The sequence below is a fragment of the Hyperolius riggenbachi genome, chromosome 2, assembly GCF_040937935.1.
Source record: "Hyperolius riggenbachi isolate aHypRig1 chromosome 2, aHypRig1.pri, whole genome shotgun sequence".
Lineage (NCBI taxonomy): Eukaryota > Metazoa > Chordata > Amphibia > Anura > Hyperoliidae > Hyperolius > Hyperolius riggenbachi.
The window spans coordinates 110018534-110035042 of NC_090647.1; the positions used below are offsets into that span (position 1 = coordinate 110018534).

At 48.6% G+C, this 16509-nt stretch overlaps 1 protein-coding gene across 1 annotated transcript in view; it reads right to left on the minus strand.

The window, feature by feature from the left end:
• The window catches only part of SP1 (Sp1 transcription factor), a 30045-nt gene extending 14158 nt beyond the window's left edge, over nucleotides 1-15887 (minus strand). Inside the window, exons 1-3 of the mRNA XM_068265095.1 lie at nucleotides 15794-15887; nucleotides 13996-14075; nucleotides 1782-3189 (exon numbers count right to left, since the gene is read on the minus strand). Of these exons, the coding sequence (XP_068121196.1) occupies nucleotides 1782-3189; nucleotides 13996-14075; nucleotides 15794-15800 (1495 nt within the window). The 5' untranslated portion in view covers nucleotides 15801-15887. The remainder of the gene's footprint in view (nucleotides 1-1781; nucleotides 3190-13995; nucleotides 14076-15793) is intronic.
• Nucleotides 15888-16509: the final 622 nt, after the last annotated feature.

Here is a 16509-nt window from a genome sequence, read left to right on the forward strand (position 1 = left end):
GGCGAGTGGCGTTTTTTCTGCTGCTGCTGGCATAGAGGGGGCTGCTGGCGAGTGGCTTTTGCTGCTGCTGGCATAGTGGGGGCTGCTGGCGAGTGGCTTTTATTGCTGGCGTAGTGGGGGCTGCTGGTTGGTGGCTTTTGCTGCTGGTGGCATAGTGGGGGCTGCTGGCGAGTGGCTTTTATTGCTGGCATAGTGGGGGCTGCTGGTTGGTGGCTTTTGCTGCTGCTGGCATAGTGGGGGCTGCTGGCGAGTGGCTTTTGCTGCTGGCATAGTGGGGGCTGCTGGTTGGTGGCTTTTACTGCTGGTGGCATAGTGGGGGCTGCTGGCGAGTGGCTTTTGCTGCTGGTGGCATAGTGGGGGCTGCTGGCGAGTGGCTTTTGCTGCTGGCGTAGTGGGGGCTGCTGGTTGGTGGCTTTTGCTGCTGGTGGCATAGTGGGGGCTGCTGGCGAGTGGCTTTTGCTGCTGCTGCTGGCGAGTGGCTTTTATTGCTGGCATAGTGGGGGCTGCTGGCGAGTGGCTTTTGCTGCTGGCGTAGTGGGGGCTGCTGGTTGGTGGCATAGTGGGGGCTGCTGGCGAGTGGCTTTTGCTGCTGCTGGCATAGTGGGGGCTGCTGGCGAGTGGCTTTTGCTGCTGCTGGCATAGTGGGGGCTGCTGGCGAGTGGCTTTTGCTGCTGCTGGCATAGTGGGGGCTGCTGGCGAGTGGCTTTTGCTGCTGGTGGCATAGTGGGGGCTGCTGGCGAGTGGCTTTTGCTGCTGGTGGCATAGTGGGGGCTGCTGGTTGGTGGCTTTTGCTGCTGGTGGCATAGTGGGGGCTGCTGGCGAGTGGCTTTTTCTGCTGGTGGCATAGTGGGGGCTGCTGGCGAGTGGCTTTTGCTGCTGCTGGCATAGTGGGGGCTGCTGGCGAGTGGCTTTTGCTGCTGCTGGCATAGTGGGGGCTGCTGGCGAGTGGCTTTTGCTGCTGCTGGCATAGTGGGGGCTGCTGGCGAGTGGCTTTTGCTGCTGGTGGCATAGTGGGGGCTGCTGGTTGGTGGATTTTGCTGCTGGTGGCATAGTGGGGGCTGCTGGCGAGTGGCTTTTTCTGCTGGTGGCATAGTGGGGGCTGCTGGCGAGTGGCTTTTGCTGCTGCTGGCATAGTGGGGGCTGCTGGCGAGTGGCTTTTATTGCTGGCATAGTGGGGGCTGCTGGCACGTGGCTTTTGCTGCTGCTGGCATAGTGGGGGCTGCTGGTGCATGGTGGCTGCTGGAACAGGGGCTGCTGCTATTATTATAGTGGTGGTTGCTGCTGGCACAGGGGTTGCTTCTCTCACAGCCAGGGGTTGCTGCTGGAATGGGAGCTGCTAAATTTGTGCAGAGAGATGCATGAAAGTGCCTCACTCACCGTCCTTGCTGCACTGTGCCTCTCCATCCGCTTCTCCTCCTCAACCGGGACACTATCTTCCACGCTGCTCTGTTGCCCCGCTCTGCCTCCCCTTTCGTTCCGTCCCATGGTAGATAAAGCAGGACTACAAGAAAATAGCCGTCGTTGTCCACTAATATGGATGACAGTGGCCATTTTCTTGTAGTCCTCTTTTAACAACAATGGGACGGAACGAAAGTGGGCGGCAGAGCGGGGCAACAGAGCAGCGCGGAGCTAGACAGAGAGCTGACACTGCGACACATGCCCAAAGCTGCCGCGACACATGTGTCGGGGCACATGAGTTGGGAACCACTGCTCTAGAGGAAAAACAAACTATATTGTCTTTTATAAAGACACAGAAGTAAACATATCATGATCAAACTTACCAGTTGCATTAGTTATTGTTAGAGGCACCCCTTGAAGCTGGTGCACCTGTATACCAGATGCTCCTAAAGCACCCAGGTTAATAGTCTGGAGACCAGGCATTGATGAAAGCTGTGCAGCATTGAGAGTTACTGTGCCAGGCATGGAGGTAGCAGTCCCTCCTGACTGCCCCAAAGATACCCCCTGCATAGGGGCAAGAGTGATTGTCTGAGCTTGAGGATTTTGAACCTGCAGATTTTGAAGCTGGATTGTTTGCCATGTGACCTGCCCATTAGGTCCTACAGTAGGTGTACGGATAATGATCGGGCCAGTGTTTGGCAGAGTTTGAATCTGAAGATTCTGTAAGGCATCTTGGGAGATAGCTTGTGTGCTAAATGCTTGCCCAGAGAGCTGAGCAGCTTGTATAGTCTGAATAGTCTGACCACTTTGAACAAGCTGAGGCTGAATAAGAATTTGTTGCTGCTGTTGTGTTTGGTCGTTCTCCTTTTGCTGACCCTGCTGAAGGTTGCCTGAAGCGTCGGTGACCAAATTCAACTGTCCACTAGATCTCTGAGAGGCCTGAACTTGGACATTGGTCCCAGGGGTTGTAGTGCCACTAGTGCAATTCAACAGACTGAGACCGCTGGCAGTTGTGCTGGTAGTAAGGTTGTTCGCATTTGTGAAAAAGGTATTGGCTTGAGAAGTTGCCAGCTGTGCTGAACTGATGGCCACTGAAGTAACAGGTTGAGAGTTGTCCTGAGATCCACTAGTCAGAGTCACAGCCTGAGAAGTAGGGGTAAGAGAAGTTGCATTAACAGGCAGAATTGTGATATTGCCATTAAGAGACAGGGGGACATTGGTCAAGTACTGGGTCTGCCCAGACAGCATATTATTGCCTAGATTCATTCCCTGAATAGGGACTGCTTGCTGAAGGAGGTTAGGCATAGCAGCAAGTATGTTTCCTGCACCAGCTCGATTAGTGGTAATAATCTGTTGGTTGGTTGCTGGGATAATTTGCAGTTGTCCAGAAGCATCTTGCTGGACATTCACCTGAGCAGGGGCAGTAGTAAATTGCAGCTGCTGCCCATCCACTGTTTGAAACTGGGGTATAACTTGGTACTGAATGTTAGGCATCATCCCTTGAAGACTTGCCAGCACCTGCTGATTTTGCATATTTGGAGAAGCTGCGACAACAAATTGCCCCGGGGCTATTGGACGGTTCTTAGTTGAAGCATCACTACCGGCTTGGTCCTTGTTTGTAGGGGAGGCAGTAGATATGATCTGCCAACCATTGGCTGTCTGGGTAATTTGAGCTGTACTCAGATCGAGTTCTTGTGCACCTTGTTGCTGGCCTGCACCATTTCCATTTTCGGGTGGCTCAATTCTACTACATGTAGCAGCCAACAAAGCCAAAGGGGAAGGCTGTGAATCCTATAAAAAGATGAAGAAAAAAAAGTGTTAACATTGAAAAAGACAATTGTACTCTTATAGCCCGACTATTCCCACAACTGGTAAATTATAAAAGCAATCAGTTTGAGAAGTGAATAAAATAGTGTAAAGCAGGCCATAAATGCATTGATTTTTCCCATTGAATCCAGACAGATTCAAGCACTCTTATTAAATCTACCAGGAATCTAAAGCACAACATGCCACAGCGATTGTCATTTCGATTGAGTTTTGTCAAAATTTGATTGGATGGAAAATCTCAATCGATCGAGGCAGCAGATCAGAAGCCCATTTGATGCAGTGCATTGCACAGTGCGGTTCAATAGATTTCATGTTGGAATCTATTGATGTGCAGTGTGTGGAAGGGTTCAATCCTCCTGGTGGACATACTTAACCACTTCGCATCCAGACCTTGTTTTGTACTTATTGACCAGAGCAGTTTTGACAGTTTAGCTATGTCCCTATTTAATCAGAAATAACTTTATCCCTACTTATGACACAGAAATGAAATATATATTGTTTTTTTCAAGACAAACTAGGCTTTCATTGTATGCCATTTTTTCCCTCAAACTATTTTGTTTTCTATGAATTTTAATGGGAAAACAAAGAAAAAAATAAAAAAAAAATGTATTTTTCAGTTTTACCAATTCCAGTTTAAAAATAAAAAGTGCTACTGTAGATTAAAAACACACATTTTGTTTGGCAATTCTTACTGCTTATCACAAAACTTAGATTATGTTCCTGTCACAATTTATGGTGAAGATATTTGATTCTGAAATAATGCTACAGAGTGTGTTTTTCACTATGAAATGAGAAAATACAAGTATTTTTCATAGTAAAAATCAATCTCATTAGCTCAGGAAACTTATATTCCCATTCACCAATTAGTGCTGCATCAGATAGTGCCAGAAATGTGCACAGGAGCAAGCCCAATCCTGCACAGCACTGCTTCTGCTACAAGACGTATATCTACTGACCTGTGGCTTAGATGAAGTCCCAGAGGACGTATATCTACTGACCTGTGGACAAAGTGGTTAAAGTAAACCTGAGATGGAGTCAAATAAACAAAAACAAAAAAGTTTATACATAGCTGGGGCTTCCTCCAGCCCCACTTGTCAGTCACTGTCTGGATCCTCCGCAAATCACCCCAGAATGTCCTCTGGTCTGGGGCATACTGTGCATGCGCAGCCCGGCCACGCATGTGTTCCCGTGGCCGGAATGTTCTGTGCCTGCACAGTACTACTGCGTAGGCCAGTTGGAGCAGCGCTGTACTGGAGACAGTCGTTTGACACGGCTGTCCCCCTGGGGCACTATGGAGCGATTGGCTCTCATAGGCTGAAGCCTATGACAGCCGATCGCCGTGACTTGCCAGCTGCGGGGAGGGAAAAAAATACAAACAAATAGGCATATTAAAACATTTCCGCCGCCCGCAGCGCTCCCACGCTTGGGCGCGCGCGCCCCCGTGTCCGCGTTGTGTCCCCCGGTAGCCCTGGGATCAGTGAAAGGGAACATGGTTCCCGATCACCGATCCCTCTCCCCCGCAGAAAAACTGAACCGCTCACCTGTGAGGCTTCAGTTCTTCTGCCCGGACAGATTTCCGCATCCCCCTTGTACTTCCGCTTAGCGAGAAGTACAAGGAGGGTAAACAAAAATGAAGGTGGCCATCTCGTGGCCAAATAGTAAAACTACAGCTACACATTTTTACATTCCAATTTACACACATGGCAACATTAAAAATTAACTGTTTATGTCCCACAACAAAATATTCCCCAAATAAATTGTTTAATGAAAAAAAAAAAATTACAATAAAAAAAAAAAAAAAAAAAAGACAAATAGTTACCTAAGGGTCTGAACTTTTTAAATATGCTTTTGAAGGGGGTATAGTACAAACATTTTTTAAATTATAAGCTTGTAAATAGAGATGGGCGCAAAATGGAAACCATGCACCTTTATTTCCAAATAAAATATTGGCACCATGCATTGTGATAGGAACAAAATTTAAAGGGAACCAGAGAGGTTGGGGGGGGGAAGCTTTTATACATACCTGGGGCTTCCTCCAGTCCCATACGCACGGATCGCTCCCATGCCGCCGTCCTCCGCTTCCTGGATCCGCCGGTACCGGGTCCCGTGATTGCCGCGAGTCGGCCGGTAGACACGGCCAATTGTCCGCATCACACGGGGCTCCCTCCATATACGTACGCATGAGGCTGCCTACTGCGCAGCCTCATGCATACGGATACGGAGGGAGCCCCTGTGATGCGGACAATTGGCCGCGTCCGCCGGAAGTGACGGGACCCGGTACCGCCGATACAGGAAGCGGAGGATGGCGGCGTGGGAGCGATCCAGGCTTATGGGGCTGGAAGAAGCCCCAGGTATGTATAAAAGCTTGTTCTATTTTTTTTTTTTTATTAAAGTTCCTCTCTGGTTCCCTTTAAATGGTATAATAACCGAGGCATACGGGCAAATAAAATACATAGGTTTTAATTATGGTAGCATGGATTATTTTAAAGCTATAATGGCCGAAAACTGAGAAATAATGATTTTTTTCCATTTTTTTCTTATTAATCCTGTTAAAATGCATTTACGGAAAAGTGGCTCTTGGCAAAATGTACCCCCCACAGAAAGCCTAATTAGTGGTGGAAAAAAAGATAAAGATCAATAAATTGTGATAAGTAATGATAGTTATTAGCGAATGAATGGGAGGTGAAAATTGCTCCGATGCATAAGGCGAAAAATCCCTGCGGGCTGAAATGGTTCATAAAAATAATAAAAATATAAATATTTGTAAAAAAATTAAAAAAACAAACAAACATGGACCAGACCCCACCAACAGAGAGCTCTGTTGGTGGGGAGAAAAGGGGGCTCAAGAGTAGTGAGATACAGCTTGTTAACGTACTTGAAATACACCAAGGTGATTTGGTAAAGATTGTTATTTTAATCTTGCTGAATGTGGATATACACAATGAGGCTGGTGTTAAAAGAATATTTATTAGGGTCACGGGAGAGGTGAAGGCTAGAGCTGTCCAAAGCAAAAAAAAAAAAACAAAACAAAAAAAACCCATTAGTGGAGACACAATGATACTCTGCAATTGCCATCAACAGTGCACTCTGAAACAAGCAACTTCTACTAACCACCCTGGCGTTCTATTGAGATCGCCAGGGCGGCTGCGGGAGGTTTTTTTTTTTTAATAAAAAAAAAAAAAAAACTATTTCATGCAGCCAACTGAAAGTTGGCTGCATGAAAGCCCACTGGAGGGCGCTCCGGAGGCGTTCTTCCGATCGCCTCCGGCAAGCATAAGTAACAAGGAAGGCTGCAATGAGCAGCCTTCCTTGTTTGGCTTTCCTCGTCGCCATGGCGACGAGCGGAGTGACGTCATGGACGTCAGCCGACGTCCTGACGTCAGCCGCCTCCGATCCAGACCTTAGCGCTGGCCGGAACTATTTGTTCCGGCTGCGCAGGGCTCGGGCGGCTGAGGGGACCCTCTTTCGCCGCTGCTAGCGGCGGCGATCAGGCAGCACACGCGGCTAGCAAAGTGCCGGCTGCGTGTGATGCTTTTTATTTGAACAAAATCGGCCCAGCAAGGCCTGAGCGGCACCCTCTGGCGGTAATGGACGAGCTGAGCTCGTCCATACCACTTAGGTGGTTAAAGTGGAACTGTAGGGACTAGAGTGTGACCCCCTCTGAGGGTCAGGACAATATACGCTGTACAGCGCTGTGTAATATGTCGGCACTATATAAATAACATAACTGTGAGGACATATAGTAGAATGCATTAAAGCGGGCCTGAACTCACAAATCGCAACGCTGTACAATGGCAGTTTCGCCGTCTAAGTCTTCGAGCAGCAATCGCCACTGGGAGACTGATGACGCAAACTCCTGCAAAACCCCGCCCCGGGACTTGACACCAATTGGCATTACGCTGTCCTGGGGCTGCCACCATCCCGGCGCCAATCAGTGGCCGGGAGGAGGTTAAAGAGACTGAAGTCTCTACAAAAACGTCTTTTTACTTCACTGATCTGATCTCCACATCCCTTCTGCTATAAACTAATCTAAATCCCCTGAAACTCCCCAGGGCACACTACGGGGAGCGCCTCCGTGTGAGGCAGAGCTATGAGCTGCAGCCCTGCCTCACACACATCTGTCAGCGGCGGATCGCTGCCTCTCCACCGACCCTCAGTCTTCCATCACTGAGAAGGGCGGGGGAGAAGCAGAGATCCGCCGCTGATAGACGCGTGAGGCGCAGGGCTGCAGCTCATAGCCCTGCCTCATACGGAAGCGTATAGGGCAGCAAAATTTACGGCCAAGAAAGTCGTGGATTTTGCAGGGGAGAGGGAGGGGGGGGTGGTTTAAATAGTTTACGGTGGCGGGGATGCAGCGGTTTAGTTAGGGCTAAGGTATTAAACAGATTTATGAAATAAAAAGAAGTTTTTTTTAGAGACTTCAGAGTAAGTAATGAACAAAAACTCTTAATTTTTCCAATAATTATGTATAAATGATTTAGTGTTTGCCCCTTGTAAAATCTTTCCTCTCCTTGGACTTATATTCTGACATTTATCACATGGCAACATTTTTACTGCTGGCAGGTGATGTCAGTGGAAGTAGCTGCTGTTTTCTTTTTTGGCAGTTGGATACAGCTGTTATTTCTCACAATGCAACAAAGCTTCCAAAGTGTGATGTCAGCACCATGGTTCTGACATCACACTGTGGGAGGGGTTTCACCACAATATCAGCCATACACAGCCCCCGATGATCCGTTTGTGAAAATGCAAAGATTTCTAATGGGAAAGGGGGTATCAGCTACTAATTGGGATGAAGTTCAATCCTTGGTTAAAGTTTCTCTTTAACCAATTCATGTCCTAACTACAGTATATTCACATCATTGCAAGTGGCTTCTGAAAGCCACATGACGTGAATATAAGTTGTCACCTTTAAATGAGCACAGCGCGCGTGCTAGCACGCACCTGGGCTCATCAACCCCCCTCCCTCTAACTACACTAAACCTGGATGCCTTCCCGGGGGTCCGATCCCCCCACCCCACGCCCGATCCCCTGTAATGATCCCCCCCTGCGATCGGGCAGCATGGGGAATTACAAAGATTTCCCACCTAATCATCTTCCTGTGCGGCGATCGGCTCCCCTCCATTCAGTACCGCTGACAGCCTCTATGTGCAGAATGGATCGGGTCCCGGCTTAATGACGTCATCAAGCCGGGACCCGATCCACTCTGCACAGAGGCTGTCAGCGGTACTGAATGGTGGGGAGCCGATCACCGCCGCAGGAACAAGATTAGGTGAGAGATCTTCTTTGTAATTCCCCATGCCAAATACGCACCTGTGAGGACCACCCACTTCCAGAGACTCTCCGCCCACATCCAGGATTTTACCTCCACAGATGAGGAGAGTAAACTCTACATCCTACTGGGGGAGGAGGAAACAACCGTGCAAATAGTTGCCCGATATGTCACAGCCTGCCACCAACTGAGAGGAACATGATACCACATGGACTCCCAGTCCCCCATGCTGTCCCTTACATCCTCCACACACCTATGGACTATATACCCCAACCCCCTATATCCTTCCCTTATTCCCACAATCCCCCTTCCCCATGTTAATGTTTTGTTTTGGCAATGCTAAATGTATTTGGTCCTGCCAATAAAGCTGATTTGGATTTGCTGCCCGATCGCAGCATGATGGGGGTGGGGGGGAATCTTTAAAGAGACACCGCTGCTCTGTTGGGGGGGGGGGGGGAAGCAACACACATGGGATTAACAAGGGGGGGGGGGGGAGGGTCATAGACACATCCAGCCAGCTTTGGGGGGAGAGGGGTGTGAATAGTCAAAGATATACATCTGGCTAGCTGGGGGGGGGGGGGGGGGTATCCAGGGGCACATCTGACCAACTATGGGAGAGGGAGGCATATGTAGGTGTACATCTGGCTAACTGGGGGGGAGGATCAGATTATAACGGAGGAAAAAAATAACTAAATAAAAGTCGGACACAAAATGAAAAAATGCATTTTATTTCCAAATAATTTATTGTCATCATACATTGTACTAGGATTGAAATTTAAATGGTAAAATAACCAGGGCAAATGGAAAAGTAAAATGTGTGGGTTTAACTTACAGCAGCAACTTTTATTTTCAAACTATAATGGCTGAAAACTGGGAAATAATGACTTTAATATTTTACCCCTTGTTCCCTTTAAAATGCATAGAAAATAATAGAATTCTTAGCAAAAAGTACTACCACCCAAAAAAAGCCTAATTGGTGGCAGAAAAAAACAAGGTATAGATCATTTATGTATGATAAGTAGTGATAAAGTTATTGGCAAACGAATGGGAGGTGTTCGAAATGTAGAAAATTGTTCTGTTTTTTTAGGGGGAAAACCCCAGGGACGCGCAGTGGTTAAAGTCAGTGGCCCAGAATGAAAATGCAGATCAGATGCTTTGGCTCTTGTCTCCACTAACTGCATGTTTTTTGCAGGAATGTGACTCAAAAACAACTAAAGCCTAAAGTTCAGCATGACAGTCAGGCAACTAGCATTATTAAAAAGGGAATGAAGGAAACAACAAAACAATGGATTCAGTACTTTTAGAACTTTAAATCTACGTCTTCACATGAAGAAAACCACATGCAAAAAAAAAAAAAAAAAAAAAAAAAAATGCAGCATACCTTCAGTTTTTTTTTTCATGCATACAATCGCAAGCAAAAATTCATGGGGGAAGGAAGAAGAAAAAAAAAAAACAAAAAAAAAAAACGCCAAGTGGAAACGTAGCCTTATGCAAAAAATTCCATGATTTAAAGGAACACTTAAGCCAACCTAAAAAAAAATAAAATAATGAGTTTTACTCACCTGAGGCTTCTATCTGCCCCATGTAGCAGTAATGTTCCACGCCGTCCTCCGCCGCTGGCCCTGGTCTAGCGTGTCACGCCGTCCAACTGTGGCTGCGCGGCCTTGGCCTGCTCGCTCCCGCGTCATCAGAAGCTTACTGCGCAGGCGCAGTACAAGAAAACTTTGTACTGCGCCTGCGTAGTAAGCTTCCAAGGATGCGAACGGCAGCGCGCATTATTCGGCTATGCCAGACGAATAATGCCCGGTGCCGACGGCGGGGAACAGCGGATCGGAGAAGGATGGCGTGGGACATTACTGCTACATAGGCCAGATAGAAGCCCCCAGGTAAGGCCCGGTTCACATTAGCGTTCGTTATCCGGATTTTCCGGATCTGATCCGGACCGCATACTGTACAAACGGAACGTACGTTCCGCATAGCATTGTAAAGTCTATGCGGACGTTTACACGCGTCCATTCCGTACGTACCAGAGCGGATCCGGACTCTTTTCCAACATGCGCTATTTTTTGGGTCCGGATCTCCGGCCCACGCACCCGGACCGGAGCCGGACCTGAGCCTGACAGCACCATCCGGAACACAGAAACCAATGGGAAACGGAAGGCACAGAACACACTGCTTACAAAAACCTGACATTCTACCCCACTTCCTATGCGTATCCAAGCGGCCATTTCGGATGGGGACACATGGGCCAAGCATGTCTGGAGTGGAGCAGCAGTGACAGACGTGCTGGAGCTGTTTGGCAGAATGTCTGAGGTGGAGGTGAGGCCTACAGCGGAGGAACCTGATTCTACAGGTGCACCTTCTGCTGACCCCCAACATTTTTTTCTTAAAATTTCGCTATTTTTTGCCCACGGATCCGGATGGCAGCCTCATGCATGCCTGATGCAAACGGATCCGGATCGGAACCGTATGGTTCTGTTCAGGATCAGGTCAGGATCTGATCCGTTTACTTGCCAAAACGCAAGTGTGAATGGGGCCTAAGTGGTGGTTTTTATCCTCAGGTTCCCCCACAGAACCCCTTTAAAGCGGACCCAAACCAAACATTTTTTTTTAATTAAAAATATTTAGTTGCACCACTCTGACACATACAAATATAAATAAATACTCCTTTAACAGAATGAGTGACTTGCAAACAATATCACAGGTAAGTATCAATTGGACAGGCAGAAAATCTTAGTCGATTGGGGGAGGAGCAGTAGTTGATCTATAGGCCATAACATTGCACAGCACCGAACAATGCAAACTGCAGCTTGATAGATTTTCATGGTTAAATCTATTGAAAATCTGTGTGCAGTGTATGGGGAGATTCTCTCTAATCACATATAGATCAGAGACGGACTGGTCTGTTTGCCACATTGGTTGGCAATGTGTAATCTTAAAATGGGCCTGAACCCAGAACTTCCTCTCTGTTCTAAAAGATAAGCAACAGCATAATAACCTTTACAGAAACACATTTGTTACAGCTGATACAAATCTTGCAACAAATCTGCAGTGTGTCTACTTCCTGCTTCCATGGAAGCAGACATATTAACATCATGAGTTTACAAATTAGCTGCTCTGAAATGGCAGGAGATTCCTGAGCTGACAGCTGAGATTTCAAATTACGTTGGTAATTAATTACACATGAGATGGAATTGGACAGGGTAAACTCCTTAAATACATGCAGGGTGCATTTCTGTACGTTTTCCTTCTGTCCCGTGCAAGAATACAGGTCCACTTTAAAGTAAACCCGAAGGGCAAAAAAAAAAAAAAAAAAAAAGAGTCTCTCCTAGAGGGTACTCGTCTCGGGAGAAATAAGCCTGAGGATCCTAGAGTAGTCACCCCCCCCCCCCCCTTTCCACCGCTAGGACTAGCGCAGGAGCCGTAGCTGCTTGCCGATCGGGCTCCGGCGGCTATAGCCAAGCCCGATTGGGTCCGTTCTACCATGTAGGTGCAGATGGGCTCAGCTATTTCTACTGGAGCTAGAGTGGCAAGCTGCTACTGCGCCTGTGCAAGGCACACATTTGTTCGGGGTCGCAGTAGCGGAAGCCACCCATGCACCTGCGAGAGCCACCGACAAGCCCTTGTCAGTGGACTTTCGGGGGCCAGTGCTTGAGCGGGGTTGCTAAGGAGGATAAGGGAAGCCTCGTTAGACAAGTCAAGACAAACATTTATATAGCGCTTTTCTTCTGGCGGACTCAAAGCGCCAGAGTTGAAGCCACTAGGGGGCACTCTATAGGCAATAGCAGGGTTAGGAAGTCTTGCCCAAGGTCACCTACTAAACAGGTGCTGGCTAACTGAACAGGAAGAGCTGAAATTCTTACCCAGGTCACCTGTGTCAGAGGCAGAACACTATCCACCCACCCATTAATATCCAGAAACTTCCCCTTCCCAAAGTAAGCACCCCACAGGGGCACTTTTTTATTATTAAAGTGAACCCAAGTCCAAAAGGAAATACTTACCTAAGGAGAGGGAAGCCTCTGGATCCTATAGAGGCTTCCTGGGCCCTCCTCACTCCTGCAGCCACTCGTCAGGATCCTACAGAAGATCCCGAGCAGCAGTCTCAGTCCCTCACCTGAAGCCCCGGTCTTCTTCGGTGTCCCCGCTGGTCGTCCGCAATGATGGCGGGGCTGGCTCTTCCGACTGTGTTGCCAACTCATCCCTTTAATTACTGACACATCTAAGTTATACAGGTTCTGGGGCTACTTACACATAATCATTGCCTTAACTGCATCTACCTAGCCATGAAACCTGTATAATTAATATGTGTCAATAATTAAAGGGATGAGTTGGCAACACTGTCTTCCGCGCGTCCATGTCATCTGGCACATACTGAACAAAACTACTGTGCACGAGTGCCCGCACAGGCGCAGAAGAGCCGACCCAGCCAGAGCGTCACCATCATTGCGGGCGACCAGCGGGGACACCGAAGAGGACCGGGGCTTTGGGCGAGGGACTGAGACTGCTGCTCGGGGCTGAAAGAAGCCCTAGGTGAGTAGGTGAGTAATAAATAGATTTAGATTTTTGCCTCGGAAGTCCTTTAAGCATGAGCAGGGCTGTGCTGCCCCTGCGCGAGCATGTTAAAAAGCAGCTCCGGCTTAGTACGCGGTCGAGCGCGACAGCTTTGGGGGATCAGTGAGCGGCAATGGGGACCAGAAGATGCCGGGGAAAGCCTCCAAGTATCTGCTTTTTGACCCGAGCTTCGATTCGAGGACACTTCAAAAGCTAGGCACTCCCTTTTTTATTCTTGCCATCTATATTGATGGCAACTGTATATAAAATGTATTTCACTTGCAAATGCATTTACATATTCATACAGCACATCAAACAAATAATCTAATGTTCCTATCACCGTTTAAAGCCACCTTAATTTTAAACTCAGAAATGTAGCACTGCAAACCAAGAGTGATATACCTGTTAGCCGCTATGCTTATATTAATGATGCTTTGTAGGTAAATCTGTACAGAAGCACACACGATTATACTGCATTAATATAAATTAATAATTATCAATAATCAGATTTAATACAAATCGTTCAACTACAAAGAAACCCAAGCTAAAAACTGCATCCTAGAATACAATCCTAACATTTCCCAAGGATAAACGCATACAACATTTAGAAGCAGAAGCAATCATTAGAAAATGTCATGTACGTTAACCCATTCCATGCAAGTGTATCACACAGAAAGAGCAACATTTTTAAGGGTGCCAACATGTAAACAAACCAGCATGTCAAAGGAATCACAAAACAGGAGGGACAGGGCAGGGAGGATGGGTTTCTGGATCCTGCCCCAAGTGGGCAGTCAGTGAAAGGGGTGGGTTGGCAACCAAAGGGTGGGAGCAATGCTGCAGGCCACAGAACAGACAACTCCCCTCACCACCCTCCTCTCACAATTCACTGTGTGTAAAATGTGTGGGGGAGGGCTGACTGCTGGTTATAAGTGCTGGGTGGGTTCACATACCTGCCCCTTCTGCTGCGTGAATCCACCTCCTCGGCTATCAGACTTTCCTGAAGTCATCTCCTCTGAATTGTGTTCCTGATCTGATGTACACATAGGGAAATTAGAGAAAAAGGGACAATTTCACTCTCATATAACTGTAACAAATGTGTCTATACGCAGAAAGCACAGTGGGGGAAGGGAATTGCTATTTCCGGGATGATGTAGGAAAGGCCTCGTAGAGAAACCCAAAGCAGACAACACAGCGTTGAGTGGCAACTGTAATGCGTGAAAAAGTAGATGGAAGACATTTTAGGTTCATTATTCACATAGCTCTTGGCAAACTGTGACCCCCTTAGGTCCCTGAGAAACTATTACCGCAGTGCTCTCCAGAAGGAATTAAACTGAAGAACTCTGTATAGCTGGAGGAACTACAGATACCAGCAACCGCATCCAGCTGAAGAAACTAGATACCAGCAACCCCATCCAGCTGGGGAACTACAGATACCAGCAGCCCCCTCCAGCTGAACAAACTAGATACCAGCAACGTCACCCAGCTGGGGGAACTACAGATACCAGCAGCCTCTTCCAGCTGAAAGGACTACAGATACCAGCATCCCCATCCAGCTGTAGGAACTACAGATACCAGCAGCCTCTTCCAGCTGAAAGGACTACAGATACCAGCATCCCCATCCAGCTGTAGGAACTACAGATACCAGCAGCCTCTTCCAGCTGAAAGAACTGCAGATACCAGCAGCTCCTCCAGCTGAAAGAACTGCAGATACCAGCAGCTCCTCCAGCTGAAAGAACTGCAGATACCAGCAGCTCCTCCAGCTGAAAGAACTGCAGATACCAGCAGCTCCTCCAGCTGAAAGAACTGCAGATACCAGCAGCTCCTCCAGCTGAAAGAACTGCAGATACCAGCAGCTCCTCCAGCTGAAAGAACTGCAGATACCAGCAGCTCCTCCAGCTGAAAGAACTGCAGATACCAGCAGCTCCTCCAGCTGAAAGAACTGCAGATACCAGCAGCTCCTCCAGCTGAAAGAACTGCAGATACCAGCAGCTCCTCCAGCTGAAAGAACTGCAGATACCAGCAGCTCCTCCAGCTGAAAGAACTGCAGATACCAGCAGCTCCTCCAGCTGAAAGAACTGCAGATACCAGCAGCTCCTCCAGCTAGAGGAACTACAGATACCAGCAGCTCCTCCAGCTAGAGGAACTACAGATACCAGCATCTGATTTCAGCTGGAGGAACTAGATATACCAGTCACCCCCTGCAACTGATAGGATTTATCAAGGAAGTATAGGCTGCCGCATGGTCGGTTACTGTGGTGGGCAGGCTGGGACTTGTAGTTCCTCGGCAGCAGATCTATGCCATTGCCTGAACATGCCTGTAGGGGTATTTAGCTGCCACGGATGATCGCACATGGATGGGGCTGGCCTAGGGCAGACGGGTCAGGGCAGGAGGGTATACCAGTGGGGGGGGAGGGGGCAAATTCTCACCATCCACCCCACCCACCCAGGGGGACAGAGAAAAGGGCGGGAGAGGAGGAGAGACGGGGGAGGGGATCCTCCTCCGATTGTGGGGCAAAAGAAGAAAGGGGGCGAGGTAGTGGCGACAGAGCGAGTACTGGGCGGGCGGATTCCCTCTCTGCACATCCCAGCCTGTCCTCCGGTAACACCGGCCTCCTCTCCCCGCCTCATGTTGGTACTGCCCAACAGTGACCGGGCTTACCAAATCCGTGCCACCCACCCCTCCCCTAGACCACCCCGGTGCTGAGGGGCCACCCCTGTCCGCCTTCTCGCACAGCCGCCATTCCTTACCGCTCATTGTGTTCGGCTGCGCAGGCACTTCACACAAACCTCGATTTGACGATGGCAACCTAACCTGCCTGCCGCGCGGCGGAGACGGGGAACAGGGCGGGGCTACGGGCGGAGATCGACAGCCAGCCTGACCACTCCCGCCGAGGGGATGCTCCACCCGCCCAATGGGGTGGCGCGGTGGGTGGGAAATGAGAGCTGACTGACAAGGAAGAAGACAACGATGCCCCGCCCCGCCACGGAGGTGGGAATTACTGAGGGGGCTAGAGAAGGAATGTGGCATAGGAGGGGATAAGGGCGTCGCTCCCTTCCTCCTTTCTCGTTGGTCTCGCCCCATACTTGATTTACAGCGTCATAGGCCAATCAACGTGCACAAACCTTCAAGGCTGCAGCATTAGGAACCAATGGTACGAAAGGCATGGTACGGTTTAGGTTACACCAGAGGGAGTTTGATTGACCTTCCAGCGACGAAGGCGCCATTTCCTGGATTTTAAAGTTGTAGTTATATAAAAGTTTTTAAAGCTAAACTTTAGTCTAGGCTTGCTGAAGGCAGTAAGGCACAACGCTTTTCTAATAGAGTCACAAAAGAATTGTTTAGTCGTCTGTGGCAGAACATACCGCGCAGTGGGCTCACTGGGCTGGTAAACATCCTCAGCAGTTCAGAATTTAAAGGGGAAAGCAAAACTATAAAAGCAAATTAAAGTTGGGAGGCTGTAGGC